A 17976-nucleotide genomic window follows, 5' to 3' on the forward strand; every position below is an offset into this window, starting at 1 on the left:
GAAACCAAATCTCGAGTCATTTATTCGGTCAATAATTAAATATTGAGTTCCTACTGTGGGTTGCATACTGTTTTTAGCTTGTTTATAGACTCTACAATTTAGTAATAAAAGTAGTGGTAATAGTTGGAGGAGGAGTTGAAAATTACTGTGCATATGTGCAAGACTGTTCTAAGCACTTTCCATACATCAACTTACTTAACTCTTAAAACCATATGAGGTGTAAGTACCATTATTATCCCTATTTTGTGAGTAGGGAGACTGAGGCACATAATGATTAAGTAACTTACTCAAGGTCACCTAGCTGGGAAGTAGGAGCTGGGATTTAAATCCAGGCAGTTGGGTTTCAGAGTTAGTGCTCTTAACAACTTTTGTGCTCTATTCTGTAGCATATGATCAGAACCCCAGAGTGTTGTATTGTTTCCTCAGTCAACTTAAACACATTGGGATGCAGTGGGAACTACAGATATTTCTTACCTCATATCCTCAAATACTCTTGTTTTGATCTTGGAAGTTTGGGTGGGGATGCTACTCTTGTTCTTGTATTTAAGACCATAAGTTCCATGAGAGCAAGGACCTTATCCATCTAGTTTACCTCTGTATTCTCACTGCATGCAGTAGTGCCTGGCTTATAGTATGTTCTGAAATACTTGTTGAATAAGTGAATTCAGTTATGTGGCAGAAAAACCTGACAACCATCTAGGCTAGGAATAGAATTATTGCCAGATACTTCACCATCCTGTTATTGCATAGTTGTTTCGATAGACAAGAGTAAGGTTCAGTTCTTCTCAGACATGTTAAATACCTGCTATATTCTGTTTCCCCTCATTGACCTATCAAATGGGTATTTGTATTTATTATGTAGTACTAGGTGTAAATCATTGTGTCTGGTAATTGTTGTATAGGCAAAGATGTACTCAAACATGGTTCTTCACTTCAAGGATTGTACACATGGGGAAATTATATGATGATATGAGAACTAAGTAACAGTTTAAAATGACATAAAACCAAAGAATCAGAAATTTAGAGTCGGGAAGCTTGAGATTTTGTCAACCCTTGGCTTATAGATGGAGTGATAAGTTCAGTGAGGCTAAGTGAATTTTCTCACATAGTGTTACAGAATGTTTCTTAGACTGTAACTGGAACCCTAGTCTCCAAAATGACATAGTAAATTTCATTTTAAGTTCACAGATGGGATAGAATTGATCTTTAGTAGATCAGGAAAGCAGTGTTATTTAAACTGACTTTTTGAAAGTTTTGGGTTGAAGGATAATGTTCCAAGCAGGAGAATATTAAAAATGGGAGGAAACAAAAATATTCTGTCATCAGTAAGGAAGAGTAAGTTTATCTAAGGAAGAGTTAGGAAGTGACCAATGATTGAATTGGGAAGTGATTTGGCCCTCAACACTTGCTGACTAAATGTGGTAAGAAAGATTAGTGTAAAAGAAATCTGCAATTTGGTTTGGAGTGGGGGTTTATATACCTGGAAGCAGAAACTACCAGTTAGGAAATTATGTTTTTCTGTTTTTGTTAATGAAGGAAGTAAATTAGGGGGATAGTAATTTCCATTGTAAAATGATGTGGTACAGGAACCCTTTGGTTAGCAACTTTTTCAACATATAACAAGACTGTATTCACTTACCTAGCTTTTCCTCCCTCAAAACAAAATGTTTTTCTTCTCATTTAGAACAAGAAAATAAAACAAATTTCCCAGAAAAGCTATTTTCTATAGGTGAAGATTTAAACATCTGATGGATAAGTGATTATAACCTTCAGGTGGTATTTTTGGCAATTTAATGTTTCATAGGGTTTATCCATGTCTGTAACCCAAAGCAGATGTATCCCAAATATTTTTAGTTGTGAAAAGAAATCCAAGTGAATGTAAACTAATATTTTAGGATTGGTTCTTTACATTGGTGATTATAGAGACCTTTGCCATCTTCATACTAACCAGATTTCATTGCTAGTCTCTCCCAGGTAGTGACAAGGGGAGGAATTATTTTTTTCTTTTCTCTGAGCGCTGCTAGGTATAGACCAAAAGGGAAATGGTATGGGTATATTTAAAATGTGAAAAGCAGTAATGCTACCATTGACACTAAATGCAATTTGATTTTTTTATTGACATTTAAAGTGCCAGAAAACTAACTCACTCCTTTATGTGATGGTGCCTTTTTTCACTTTGCCTGCTATTTTTAAAATTTGAGAATACGTACACACATATATATATAAAAGAATATAATTTTTTAAAGGGACATTTTGAAATTGTTCTTGGATTTCAAAATCTCTTAGGTATTTGAAAGGATGTAATTTAATAAGGATATGCACAATTCTATCTCTGTCCTTAAGGAGAGCTTGCAATTAAATTCAAGAATAAATGTATATTTATATATGAAAGAAAAAAGATAATCAGTCACAGGTTCCATATTCTCCTACTGTTTTTGGTTTTATTGCCTCAGTTTTTTCCTATTTATGTGTGATTTATTTTGTAATATTTATACCTACCTTTGTAAGCTGCTTGAAACATTTTAGGGAATGACCTGGGATAGAAATCCAAAAAATGGGAAAATTATGACAAGGTATGATATGATATATCACAAAGAGATATCATAGAGAACCAGAAGGTAAAGATCACCCGCCTTTGTGATGAGGTGACATTTGAGAAAAGTTTGATTTAGTAAGTCATTTTAGTAGAGAAAACTTATACTAAAAAGGTTCAAGGTACAGGGAGTATTTATAGAAAAGTACATAGGACATAGTCTAAGTTCATAGGAGATAGCTTCTGCATACAGGAATATAGAAGATAAGGCTAACTTTGAACAGCCTGAAAGGCAGGATTGAGAAGTCTGGACTTAATTGACATGGAATGGAGGGCCCCTTTCTGTTTTTGCCTGTGTAGCAGCCAGATCAGTGCTGTTTGAGGAGACTGCTGATTTTACTTGGGATGTCTGATTGCTTCCTTCTTTAAAGGGGTATGAGAAACTCAGTCATTGCTTTTCTGTCAGTGGTGGAAATGGAGGCGCAGTCTCTTTGTAGTTGCAGTCTGAGATAATGGTTTGCATAGTAACCTTGGCCTCATTAGAAAAGCTAAGGAGGGACCCAGTCCACACATGGTAACATCCACTTAGCCAGAGGTTGAGCACTGGTAACCTAATCCTTTGGAACACAGCTGTGGAGTGTAAAGGGCTCTAAAACTACTTGGAGTTGCTATCACAAAATAAAGCCATGTGGGCTTTTTTACCCCCGTGGCTATTTTTGCCTAGCATTTTTTGTCCTTTTTGAGACATTTAAAAAAAGTCTTACATTTGCTAGCTTTATGTCTTAAAGCAGAATAGGAACGGGAAGGACAAAGAAATGGGATTCCAAGGTGTGTAAGGTTGGGGAAAGTAGCAGTTTATAGCTCACAGCAAGGTAGCAGTTAGAGATTTCAAGAAAACCCCAAAGAAACATGATATAGTATTGAATGTTCACCGGTTGAAAATTAGATTATGTTTGGTATATTATTTTAAGCAAGCACATGGACATAAAGAATAAATTCCAAATGGTGTTAATTATTGAGCTATGGACAAGTATAAAGGGACAGTATTTTTAGGTGTACCTATGTGTCACTTAACCATGGACAAATAACTTTATTATGTTGCTTTTTTCCCCATTTTAAGATAAGGCAAGTGCTTCACATTTTCCTAGCTTTCAGACTAGTAAGCTCATTCTGTAAGAAATTACATAATGTGTTATACATAAAAGCTATATCTCTACAGATAGAAACTACAGAGAATATTTTCAGTAGTAAAATTAAAAGTGCCTAATAGATGCTAAGATTTAGGTAATTATTAATAATGATTTTTATTTTTAGTGAAATTACTGATGGAAAAATGACATACCAGTTACTCTGCATAAGGTATTTTGTAGATACTAATTTATATATTATGCTGTAATAAAGATTATCCCCCTCCAATTTTTTCTTGAAATATTTTTATTACCTTTCTCAACACAGTAAATCAAATAATTCTGGCAAGGGAAACTGATTTCTCTCTACTTGGGTGTTTTTTTAATCCCTTTTTTAGGAATGGATAACCCATTCCACTTTCTTTCATAAGAAGTTTTTGTTTATGCTTAATATTAATTTTGTTTTCTTGGTTGTGGTCCTTTCAGATATTTTTTTGTATTTTCAGTAATGGCAAAGATTTTCTGTTCAGGAAAATACTTTTGTAAAAATTACCTTTTAAAGATGATATTTAGTGAAACATATTAGCAAGTTTATTTTGGAAGAATTATTTTTAAGTTACATTTTTTGCTGATTTTTGTTTATTCCTTTGGGTACAAGGTCGTGAATGACTTGAGGAAATGCCTGGTGGCTATCGTGCTGTCCAGTGCCCAAGTGCTGATAAACCATCAAATGCCTTTTTCTTTTCTTCCTCTCTTAAAAGGCTTTATCATTGTGAGTAAATTGAGCCATGTCTTGTCTTTGGTTGATGCTCCTTGTTGTAGATTCTTAGAATGAAGCATTTGGCTGATACCTAGCTCTTCTTCATCTTCATTGTGTTATTTGCCTCTTTGGGGATCTACATACATTATTTACCAGTTATTCTCTGAAATGAAAGCAGGCTTTATATGCTTGTATAAGCAGTTATATTTTATTATTAGGCATTTTATCTATTTTGAGATTCCAGAGAGGAAGTGTAGATCCAGAATGAGAAGACTGAGATAAGCCCAAATAGATTATTAATTTCTTGCCTCTATTCTTGAATTTTCCATAATAATAAACCATGATACTTTATCCCAATCCTTTTAGGAACAATTGTATTTAATGCTTATTGAAGGTATATGGTGTTTGAATTAGTATTCTCTTTAACTTTTGAAAAGTATCTCTTTAACTTTTCTTTTTTGTAAATTTTTGTAAGATAGGATCTGAAGATTATATGGCAGAGATAATGCTAAAATTTCTCTCACTATTTTTGGCCGATAAATTACTACAGGTAAAATATTGTCAAGTTAAGTAAATTGATCACATAACTACTAAGTGATGGAGCTAGTATTCTGTTAGGTGATTTGATTTCAAAGTTCGTACCCTTGGCCATTCTGGAGATTGCCTTGGCCCACTGATTAAGCAGCAGGAGGTGACAGCTGAGAACAATAAAAAGCAGTCCTTAACCTACAAGTCTAGAGGAAGGCCTTATAGACTTTACTGATTTCCCATTATAGAGTTGTACAGTGACTAGTGTTCCTAATGAACCTTTCAATCTTTATTTGGTTAATACTTTGTCAATACATTTTGAAAGAATTTTTACCCAAAATGATTAAATTTTCTAAGTATTTGCTAAAGAATAAATTTTTAAATTTGGAAAACTTGCTTAAGTGGAATCTAATATCTAGGAATAAATGAATATAAATATAGATTTATGACATGAACATTTCAATAAATCAGATTGGTAGCCTTCTATTGGTCTCAGTGAGCTTTTACTATAAGCTGGAATACTTAGGGTATTTTTTTTTTTTTTTGATGCTTAATGTCACCAAATTACACTAGAATAGACATTCTATATAATAGTAGACAATTCATATTAATCAGTTGAATCATCATAGCACAGTTTATGATTCAGGTCTTAATTTTGAATGGCTCTAGCTTTTATTTGCACCACATGCTTATTGGAACAAGAAAGTGATTATTTACATGAACACTATTAAGTTGAAAAACAGGATTTAGCTCATCTTTTTGATTATTATCCTAGAAAGGGAGTTTACTTTTAAATCTGAGACAGTTTCATTAGGTGTTCTTTTAATTCACAGTTTTTACAGTACAGTTGTTTTCCTTCATTTTTATTGTATTTTTCCTGATTCATTTATAAACATTGAAACTATAGAAAGAAGTAGTTGGAATTTTTTTTGAAATGTAGTTAATAGTAAAGATCTATCTTAAAAGATACAGTAGCTTAATTTATCACTTAATAGTAATATAGTATAAATCTCACATGTTCCATAATTTAACTTACCACCAACATGAAATATCCAAAAGCTGCTGAAAGCCAGTAATTTTCATGTTATATAAGTTGATTAAATTTCTAGACATTTTCCTTATTGATAGGCTTTTGACATTGTAAATTTGCCATTCTCCCCAATCCATGTAGGCAGTACATGGAAGAGAGAATGTTTCAAAAGTGGGCCTTTTGTGAAATGGGCAGGCTAAAGGACCTATTTTGGGTGTTTTCTTTATTTAAAGGTTTAGTTATATTTCCAGTTTTACTAAGATTCTTAACCCGTGAAGATCTACCAGTAGCTTATTATGAAATCAACTCATATGCAAAAACAAACTTAGCAAGTGGATACCTTGGCCTAACAAAAATCAAGTTGTGTTATATTAGAGCTTGTGAACATGTGACCTAAATGCCATTAATACCACTGTTCTGAGTTAGGGACTCAATATGTGAATAGGGGAGAAGAAACAGAGAAATAGAAATAGACCACTAAAGTGGATGGATGGGAAAGAGGAGGATCTGGTGATAACTGATACCTACATCTGTAAATCTAGCTATATAAAGTCTTTTAGAAGAAGTACATAAACTAGTTTAAGCAATTGTTAGCCTAGAGGCTTTTTACAGTATTTATGTTCTTTCCTGAAATTATGATTGATTTACTTAAAAGAAATGTTTGTTACATATGTTAGCACTGAGCAGAGGTGCTAAGGATAGAAAGAAAAGTCCTGCTATTGATCTTCAAGAGTTTTGTGTAATACGTTGAAGAGACACCTTAAAATCTTCATATCCAAATTGTTATATTATGCTTATATTCTGCATATGATATGCATGACAGATTTTTTATTCATATAAATTGATTAATCAAGGTTGTAGATTAATGAGCATAGAGCATGATGATGTAGAGTTTAACGAGCATTACCCTTCATCAGATCTGGTATCCAATCTTGTTTATGTTACCTCTTCATTGTATGACCTTTGTAAATGTACATGTAAGCCCAATTTCCTTGCCTGTTAAGTGGGGTAATAGCTACCTTTGCACTGTTGTGGGAATGAATAAAGGAGATAAAGTATGTAATACTCCAGTTCAGTTCTTAGTACTGTTTTGTAAACAGTTGCTGCTCTTACTACTATGCCAAATAAGAATAATTGCTCTATTAAACACTGTAAATTAAAAATAAAAGCTTGCCTACATATTCAGAGATTTTCTGTGTACCAATGATTCTGTCTGTACATTTGTGAAATTTTTGGTGTAGCCTCTTTCACCTGTGGTTTCATAAGAGAATTAATTGGTGCAGAGAAAGAGTTACTGCTTTCTCAATTCCCCTAAGAATGATATGTATCTAGTATCACTACTATTTTAGATGTGTGAGAGAAAAGTGAATTTTTTACATATAATGGAGGCATGGGGGACTAATTCTTTCCCTGAATCCCAGGCAGCTAGGACCATACTATATCTAACTCTTTGAGAAGTGCTTCCAAATTTTAAAATTTACAGAAACAAAATGGTTAGAAAGCACACCTTCCTCTCTTTCTTAATGGGGGCAAGGGTTACTTAGAAGGAATGTAGTGTCTTGTAGCAGTTTATTAATATTCCAGAATAGAACCATTACCCTAATGAAGTGATTCTTAAACACTTTCATTGTCAAGATTGTTTTAGATAGGCACAATGCCTTGCAGACCATCTGTTCCATACTCAGTCCCATATGGGACTGAAGACTTTCTCTTAAAATGAATGGAATTAATCAGTTTGTTTTTAATAATGAGTCAGTATCTGGTTTTTAAGTTTCAAAGATTTATTGAACCGGATTTTGAAATCTAGTACAGAAGCTTCAAAATGAGTGTTTTTGGAATGCTAGTTCTTAAAATGAAAAAAATTTTCACTTTGTTAAAAACATCTTGGAGGTTGATACTGCATTTTAGTTTATTAAGGACTGAGAAGTTCTGCAGGAGAGGATTTTCATTTGTAGACTCCCAACTCTTTTGCTTGGGTAACACCTATTAATGTCCTGTAGAATCTGGTCTTTGGAACACACTTTGGGAAGTGTTAACTTGCTTAATTTTATATGTGAGAAATGTTATGGGTCATGTGGTTAAGTGGTGATGGCGGGCTTCAACTGGAGCCCATCTCTACATTTATTATTCAACCCTAACAGTTCCTTTTCTGCTATACACCATAAGTATTTGATTTACATTAGAAATAAAAGTATAATTGTTGTCATGTGAGAATATATGCCAAGTGGACCATCTGGCAGAAATTGAAGAACTTATTTTGAGAAGTATAGTAGTGACATATTTGCAACCTTATTTAATTGGCCCTGTCACTGTAAATGGTTTGCAGACCTTAGGCATAGACTTCATAGGAGTTCTTCCTGGAGGAATCTGTAAATAGAATAGAAAGAACAAGTTAACTCTGTAAACTTTCAAAGATAGAGAAGCTAATCAGAGTTTGTCCTATACTTTGATTACCATTAATATAGAATATTTTACTAACTTTACTTTGTGTTTCTTATGTTTTAGAGTTAAATCTTGATGTTGCTAACAAAGTACAGAAGCCAGTTGAACATCCCCACCTCCCATTTGTCCATATCCTATGTTATGCATATTGGAGAAATGGAATAAGAAAGAAGTACAAAAAGGGATGTCAAATTCTGAGGAGAAAAATTAAAGTCTGTTTGAGACTAAAAGATTTATCAAAGGGGTGAAAAGAATGGTTATTGGAGATGTTTCTGTAGATCTGTTGGTAAATTAAGGAAAGAATTTTTGGCTTTTGGGGGAATGTCTTTGCAGATAGACTGCCATAAAATTGCAGAAAGTCGGAATTTTCAAAGTACTAGCTGCATTTGACAGTTTCAGAGATTTGATTGAAGTTTTGAAGGAAGAAATTGAAAGATTTTTTTTTCTAATTAGAAATACTATAAACTGGTATTACTTATGAATAAAATTTAAAGGAGTTGTTTATAAAACATGAAGGAATGTATATGTGTTTCATTTCTTAATGAAGGTATATCCACATGTGAAGTTTTTTCACTTGCTGAATTGCAAATTTGAGTTCTAGTAGTACTGGCACTTTCAAAGGCGTAATCCAAGGTCTTCTGTGGTTTTCACAGAGTTTTGTTGGAAGGCCATACAATGCTAATTAAGTTCAACACGTTTCTAATTATCAAATCCTATTTCTTAAATTGTTAACTTGATGGTGGTGATGTTCTTTTCCCTTCATACCTTTTCATTTCCTTTTGGCAATATTTTCCTTCAAGACATGGATTGTGACTATACAAATCTTTTCCAAAGTGTCTGGAAAGTATAATCACTATGAAAGCAGTGAAGGGTTAGTAAAATACCAGGATTAGAGGGTTTTTTTCCCCAGGATTTAGCTTAGGATAGCATATTAGATTGGACATTTTTCATTTTTCTGGTTTTTAGTCTCATTACTATGTTGAAATGAACTACCTGAGGAGTAGTTGACAAACATGGGCTTTCTTAATTTCTGATGGTTTACTGACATGGGCCTAAAGTTAAGGATGCTTTCTCTCTGAGACTTGTGGATACTATTGATATTACGATTTTCTTTTCTGTCATTGCAGGATCAATGGGCAGACAGGTTATATATAGTAGAAGAGAATAGACTAAAGGTGTTATTTGTGATTAGGTATCTGTCCTATCTTTTTTAAACTTACCCAACTTTATTGATATTGGAAAGCATCCTGATCTTACCAAAGTGTTGAATGTTTCTAATATCATATTCACATTGATAAACTTATATTGATTTTTACTGGACTCAATTTGAGGTGAGGAAGAGAATGACCTTCCCTTGATCTTGTCATTATGCAGAAAAATGGAAGTAGATACATTGTAAGCTATGGGTAAATAATTTTTTAAAAATATTAAAATTTAAGGCAAGTATAACATCCATACAAGATATTATATACTCTGTAACAAACTAAAGACTGCTCTTTAGTAGTAACAGAATTGAGCTCTGAATCAGTAGAGAATAGAATCTAGTTTGTTATTGCCAGATTATTATTTTAGTCATGCTCATAACAGAAATGACTTAAGTTGTAGATAAAATGTTTAAATTACATTAAGGTAATTAAACTCATTAAACTCTGAATTTCTCATACATTTGAAAGACTGTCCTATATATTTGTTAGGCAAGTCAATAAACACGTAGCATGTAAAGTAGAAATTCTAATTAGAAAACTTTTCTGCATCTTGCTTTTTTTGTAGATACTTAAAAGGTGAGAGGTATTTCTGCTTACCATTTCAACGTACTTGTAGATACAGGCTTTTCAGGTTCAGTAGGAACATCAGTTCCTAGACTATTTTATTTATGTTGGTGATACTGAGTTTTGCTATACTTTATTTCTAAGTTTTATTATCTTAAACTTTCATAGGTTGCTACAAATGGCAAAGTAAATGACTGTCAACTAATCATTGTTTAACTGAAATTGAAGGAAAGAATTTCAGAGTACTACTTAAAATGTGTTTATCTTAGCATTTTATCATATACTAAGCATTTAAAAAGAAAATGCTTAATTGCTAATCATAATAATAAGATTTGAAAAAGTATAAAATTAGTTAAGATTCAGGATCCAGGAGACAAACTGGTTTTGAATTTCCTCCCTACAAGTTAGTAGGTGTATCATCTTAGGTGAGTTGTTTCACTGCTTTTTTGTACCTTTGTTTGCTTACTGGTAAAATTGTGATGATTAACATATTGTATATATCATATAGTCATTGAGAGGATTGAATGAGGCAGTATATATAAAATGCATAATACATTACTTGCCATATACTAAGCTCTCAATAAATGTTAAAAAATAAAAGGTTATGAATAATTTACTTTGTAATTAATTTTATAAGTGAGGTTAAATTATTTGGGAGTGTTATCCATTGACTTTTAGTAAAAATAAAAGTAGGGATATTTATGACACTCTTTCCTACGGGAATTTTTAAAGAAAAAAATGAACAGAAGTTTTTATTCCTTCCATTTTTATAATGCAGGAATAAAAATGCATACATTTTAATTTAAATTTTAAGACTGTTCTTCATCTACTTATTCTGTCCTATGCTTTTGTAGTCTAAAGTTAACTTCTATACTAGTTGTTTAATATAAACATACTTCAGTTTTTCTTTTAGTAGGTGAGATTTTCTCTTTTGATCTCTCACATACTTTCTTCTGAATCAGAGTTCTCTGCATAGAGAGCTATTTACCAAAGAAATTACAAAATGTGAATAAGACTATCACTATCTGATACTTTTCTGATATTAGTACAAAGCATGACATAATACTGTCATTCCATTAAGATTAGTTTTTAAAGAAAGTTTGTAGTAAACTTTTCATATCAATTAAAAAAAGTAGATTTATATTTCCCAGTGGACATTCCATGGGTGTGTCAGATATGGTACCTTATTCAGAAACTTTTATTTTTTATTTTTAACTTTATTTTAAAATAATTTTAGACTTAGCAAAATGTTGCAAGAAAAGTACATAGGGTTCTGACATACCTTCACCCTTTCCCATATTCTGCATAACTAGAATAAACTCGGGAATCAGGAATTAATACTAATCAGTCTGTAAACTTTATTTGAATTTTAACGTTGTTCACTAAATCTACCTTTTTCTGGTTCAGGACCCATTCTAAGATATCATATTGAACTTAATTGTAATGTCTCCTTAGTCTCCTTCAGTCTGACTGGTTCTTAATTCTTTATCTTTCATGACATTGACACTTTTGAACAAGAGTACAAACTAGTTAGAATGTCTCTCAAATTGTGTGTCTGGTGTTTTCTCGTGATCAGATTGAGACTGTATTTTTGGTAATGATACCACTAAAATGTTATGTCCTTATCAGTGTATTGTATCAGAAGGTACATGATAATGATTTATTCCATTACTAGTGATGTTATCATAGTCATTTGGTTAAGGAGGTATCTGTGGGGTTTCTACACTGTTGAATTACTCTTTTCCCTTTGTAAATAACAAATGCCTTGTGGGGAGGTATTTTGAAATTATGTACATAGCCTGTTTCTCATCATACTTTCACCCATTAATTTTAGCATCCATTGATGATTGTTGCTTGACAAGAACCATTTGAATTTCATTCATCATCTTTTTGTTGTTGACTGATCTATTTCTTGTCATAGATGGGTAAGATTCACAAAAGAATTAGTGTAAAGGCAGTCTAATTCATAAAACATGAGTGTTTTTCTTTCTATAGTCATTTATATTCATCATCTTCTGAATGTAGTATAGTACAGCACAAGATCCTGGAATAAAATATGTGGTAGAAAAATAATCCATTTTTCCCCCCACTACCTTATACGTACTTACATGTTAGCCAGATATTTCATACTAGCAGAATAAGCGGGTGAAAAAGATGCTGAAGGGGTGAAAGTTAATGGGTTAGGTTAATTATGAAAATAATTTGCCAGATTTAGCTATTATTTTTAGAAATCTCTAGAGATTTTTCTTAAATTCAAGGTTTTTTAATTTTAATTTTTAATTAAAATTTTTTAATTTAGAAATTCAGAGATTTTTTTTCTTAAAGTTATTTTAAGGTTTTTTTTTTTTTATCTTTTATAGAAGCCTTTTTCATTCAAAAGAGGCAGAGGCAAATTTAAAGGCAACTTGACCTTGAATTGACATTTTTGTAGTTGATACATATTTTTATGATTGCCTTTTATCTTTTCTGTAGTGGGTTAACTACTCTAAAAGATATATTGTGCATTGTTTCTTCTTTTATCTGTTTGTTCTTGATCTTAAACCGTAGTGGAACATGAAGACACAGTTGGGTTAGCTATCTATTTCTTGTCTATGTTTTAACAAATATTTGACGTCTAAGCCTAGTGGAGTAACATGAATCTCAATAACACTTTTGGATATTATCTTTTCCAAAAAGATAAAGAGAAAATATACTGGTAAATCTTGGAATTTGGCATTAGATGTTGAGTTCTTAAAAACTCTAATAATAGGATGTTTCATTCATTACAACTTTCTTCCTTTTTAGGAAATGGCTTTCCATGATTAAGCATGTATCCTCATGATGCTATGAATTCCTTAAAGTTTTCAGGCTTTTTTCTGATTTTGGTGTTTTTAAGGTGTATCCCATTTGACAATAGGGATTTCTTTTGTGGTTTAGAAATCTTTTCCTCCAGAGTCAATATAATACATTGGCTAACTAATTCCAAGGAAGCTGGGTTTTGTTTGTTCACTTGCTTTTGGCAAGATTTCTCACTTTTTAAAATTGAAAATTTGAAATTGGATATTTGGCAAACTGGTTTGTTTTCTTACTGATTTTAAATCTGGAAAAGTACATTAGCGAATCCATAATCAGTTTAATAATTTAGCTAAAATTTTCTATCACCTCAGCATAATACCTTTGAAGTTCTACAGACCATACACAAAAATTAATCCTAGAAGCTGCTGACCTCTAAAAGAGCTATGAAAGTAGGTCTTTGCTAGTTTTTAGTCCCTTTAGGATTAGAAAGTTGAACTTTTAAGTGTCTGCTTTAGATATTAGCCAATTGACAAAATTCTCCTTTAACTTTTTTGTTTATTGATTAGTGAACTTAATTTATTTGTAAAACATTTGCTGAATTTACTTACCTCAGTGATGCCACACACTTTTCTAGGGGCTGGATATACAAACACTGCTTTTGTTAAGGTTGTACTTTGATTTTCTTAATGCCATCTGGGACTGTTCTGGACTCTTGGAGAGATTTTGAGAGATTCTTTTCCTTTATAGAAGTGCCTGAGAACCAGTAAGAATGAATGATAAAAGATGAATAAGGAAAAGATATTATATCATGCTCCCAATTTAGCATAGAATAGCTTGTTTATGAATAGTCTTATAAATCTACAAATTAGCAAGTTCAACGTCAGATCAGTTATATCACAAGAAATCAGTCTTTGAAGAAACATGTTATTTTATGTTTCATTGCTTAAAAATGACTAAGCGTAGCTTTCCTCCTTTGGTATTAGAAATGCTTAAAACTAAGAAGCAGTGTATGCTCATTTAATAATTTAGTATTAAGAACATATTGCAAATAGTCTAGTTTATACATTTCTGGTAGATTTTCTCTGAGAGCGGCATTTATGTATAAAATATTTTGATTTATTGCTTCTGATTTGAATATAACTTTTCAGGAAAAATCTTTGAGACTTTATGGAAAAATGTGAAAATGATTTTATTAATGTACTGGTAGATTAATAAACCTTATAACACCTGTTTTGAGTTTCTTTGTGGCATTTCCACATTGCTGATTTGCTTAGCTTTCGTTTGTAATTTACTCTGTAGTGGTTAAAATGCAGGTCCTGCAGAGGAGTACTTATTTTTTTTCCCCTCTTGAAACATCACATAGAAGAATGCTGTCTATTAAAATAGAATTAAATAAGGTCCTACTGTGTCATTCTTATGAATCTCCATCAATAGTAGTCTCAAAAAAGCTGCTCTTTCTTGTTTGACTAATGATCTCATTTTGAAAGTGCCTTTAAATTTTTCTATATAAATTATACATTATCAAATCCACAGTTTTCATAATATTAACTCCTGAAGCAAAAGAGATACCAGCTTTCCTCAGTGATTCAAAATAACTTCTATTTAGGGAAATCTATTTGTTTATTTGTTTTTGAGTGTAAAAATATTGAATTCACAAGTTTTGATACTTCAGGCAAAGAAGTTGCATCCTGAAAGTAATCTGACTTGGGGGATGTTTATAAGTGGACCTACTTCTTCAGCCTACTCTTGTATTTAATATGTCCTATTACCTAACCTGAAGACGTTTGTTTTTTTAAGTCTAAGTTGTGTTTTAGTTATATTTTGTGGGGTGTGGTAAATAAATCAAGGATTTGGAGCTCCTACTGAAGGAGAAACTGTAAACTTTGCTCAGTATTAATCTGAGCAAGATATGGTTTCTTGGGAGTTGTTCATTTTCATAATATAATAGGCCTGTAGACTTAAATAATCACCAGGTATATTTGCTATTCTAAAATGAAATACACAGATTTTGCATGCATTTTGAATCAGATATATTGTTGCTACTGGTTAGTATTAAATAAATGAAGGAAAACTGGGGAACTTGGAAAAATCATATCATTTTATAGTTTTTGAATGTATTTTAACTATCTTAAATTTAGTTAAGTTTTACTTACTTATGTGGTAATCTGGTAATTTTCATGGCTTTTATTGAAATATTAATTAGACATGAAAAAGAATAATTTGTCAAGGAAACTGATTAGAAAAGATTAGAGGATGATTATTTGATTTAAAAGCACTTTTGTAATACCTGTTTGCAGTGTTTACAGTAGTCCCCCCTTATCTGATGTTTCAAAACCCACTGTGGAAACCTGAAACTGTGGATAGTATTAGATCCTGTATATGCTATGTTTTTTTCTATATGTACATAACTATAATAAGGTTTAATTTATAAATTAGGCACAGTAAGAGATTAACAACTAAAATAAAATAGAACAATTATAGCAATATTCAGTTGACCCCTGAACAGCATGGGTTTGAACTGTGTGGGTCCACTTAAACGTGGATTTTTTTCAAGACATATATATAGGAACATTTCTTGGAGATCTGTGACAATTTGAAAACACATTTTCTTTTCTCTAGCTTACTTTATTATAGGAATACAATACATAATACGTATGCAAAATATGTTTTATGTTATTGGCAAGTTTATGTTATTGGCAAGGTTTCCAGTCAACAATAGGCTATTAGTAGTTAAGGATTTTCTATGGTGGTGGGGTGGGGGTGTGGGGCTGCTTGTTATCTGTAACCCCTCTGATGTTTAAGGGTCAACTGTACTGTAATAAAATTTATGTGAATATGGTCTCTCTCTCAAAATATCTTTTACTCACCCTTCTTGTGATAATATGAGGTGATAAAATGCCTTTGATGAGATAAAGTGAGGTGCATGACTCAGTCATTATGATGGAGCATTAGGCTGCTACAGACCTTCTGAGAGGAAGTCAGATGGAGGACCATCTGCTCCCAGATCGCCACGGACTGTGGGTAGCTGAAACCATGAAAAGTGAAACGGGGGGTAAACGGGGACTGCTGTAGGTACAGTGAAAACATAAAGAAGAACTCGGACATATTAACTTTAAGCCTTTCTCATTTGTTAAGGAGCTGCCCCTTAAGAACTCCATCTGTGGAATACTTTGTTAATCAGTTTGGGATTTTTGATTCTTGAAAATACCTAGTTAGATTACATTTCTTAAGATATTCAGTATTCAGATCTTTTTCTAATTTGTACTCCTTTCCTTTCAACATCCCTCATATGCCTCCTCAATGTGGTTATACATTAACTGGTGGCTATGCAAAAACAGTTTTAAGTTACTACTCAAAAAAAATATATTGTCTCTTCAAAACTAAAGGACTTTAGGCCTTAAAATCTACTGGAAATATAAAATGAAAAAATAGCTGCCACATAGGCTCATAGAGTACTTTCATAGTTACTTATTCGAAACCTCTTGCTAGATGGCAGTGTCACCCCCTTGACTTCTTTTAGATTTCTTTTTTCATTTCATTCTTTAATTTTTAGAAATTACAGATTTGATTGTTAAATTCATAGGTTTTCTTTTCTTAGTCCAAACTGTTTTCATTTCTCACTTGTACACAATTGAATATATTCAATTGCAGAAGGTTAATTAGCTCATTCTTTCATCTTCAGGCTATAAAAGAAAATTAATCTAAATGTTGTTAGGTAATGGAATAACCGTTCCTTTTCAGCTATTGGTATATTACCAAACTGGCCAGCAAAGCCAGCAGGAAGTGAAGGCATTAAAACACTAACTTTGGTTGATGCTACCTTCTTAGTGCTGAGACTATAACCTTTGTTGGTTGATAGAAAACAAGAGAGCACACTCCTCGTTCCACTAACAGGTAAGGAACCCTTGTAATAACTAGTTGGTGTGAGAAGGAGATTACTTAATAGCATTTTTTCCCCTTAATTTATCTCCAAATATAACATCCCTGAAATAGGATAGTGTGACTATGTTCTCTGCAGTAGATATATGCAGCACCGTTCTATAATAGGAATGTGTCACTCTGTACCACAAAATATAATTGATCTGTTCTCCACTGTTAAAATTTATCCTGCAGTCCCTATAACTTTAAATATATATCTGCCTATCTTATTCTCCTTTCAGCTTCTCCTTGATCAGATGCTTATGTGCTTTGAACTTCCTTCTCTTATTTACCTTATTCCTGTAATAAAATAACTATTTTCCAGTATCTTTATCATCATCTGTTATTTGGGTATATCTTGATGCTTTAATTTCTGCATTATAGTCATTAGTGATTATTTTCTGGTCCTTCTTGACCCCAAAACAAATGATCACACATTTTTAAAAGATTTTCTGTATTCCCTATGTCCACTATTCTACCCTCCCACTTTTAATTATGAGTGCTTGAAGAATAAATAAGTCTTTTTCAGTGACAGCAGTCATAGTTTGATAAAACTCAGGTTTAGATTTATATTGCTGTAATGTGGGACTGTAGTCTGATTAATTCTTTCTATTACTAAGGACTTAAAAACTGAAGAACAAATTCAGCTTCGTAGAAAATTTCCAAAGTTTAGTAGTATTGCTGTTAATATGCTGGTTATTCTGTTTCTACCTTTCAATCCATCTTCTTCTCTTTGACAGAAGAATTAATGGGACTCCTCCCTTGATATACCTGAGATGAGGTTGAGTGCCTTTCCCTGTCCCTTTAAGACAACTGTGTTCTTGTTTCCAGTTAAAATTTATCAGGTTTTGATTCAGTCTTCCACTTGAAGTTGAGTTTGTCATAGAATGTGTTAGGGCTTAAACCAAGATAGGTCCCTTCTTAATAGTTACCGAGGAATTAATCATTTGTGGTGACAGACTTATAAAATTCAAATTAAGACAGTAAAGAAAGTATGCCCAAAGGTAGCTCCTTTTTATCCTGAGGATACGTCATTAGAAACTCAAATGACCAGAGAATGTAATTTCTTAATAAGAATTTTTTCTTAAATCTAT

At 32.3% G+C, this 17976-nt stretch overlaps 1 protein-coding gene across 15 annotated transcripts in view; it reads left to right on the forward strand.

The window, feature by feature from the left end:
• TSC22D1 (TSC22 domain family member 1) overlaps window positions 1-17976 on the forward strand; it is a 172598-nt gene that overhangs the window by 13379 nt on the left and 141243 nt on the right. For 2 of the 15 annotated variants that reach the window (XR_005025693.2, XR_005025694.2), the window contains exon 2: window positions 16706-16858. The exons of 11 other annotated variants lie outside the window; for them this stretch is intronic. Coding sequence is in view for 2 of the 4 variants with exons in the window: in XM_057494557.1 (XP_057350540.1) it covers window positions 16706-16751 (46 nt within the window). In the remaining 2 variants the exon portion in view is untranslated. Of the gene's footprint in view, window positions 1-16705 lie in introns of all 15 variants that reach the window. 2 more of the 15 variants (XM_057494557.1, XM_057494555.1) reach the window with 1 other exon arrangement.

This window comes from Manis pentadactyla, chromosome 17, assembly GCF_030020395.1.
Source record: "Manis pentadactyla isolate mManPen7 chromosome 17, mManPen7.hap1, whole genome shotgun sequence".
Taxonomy (NCBI): domain Eukaryota; kingdom Metazoa; phylum Chordata; class Mammalia; order Pholidota; family Manidae; genus Manis; species Manis pentadactyla.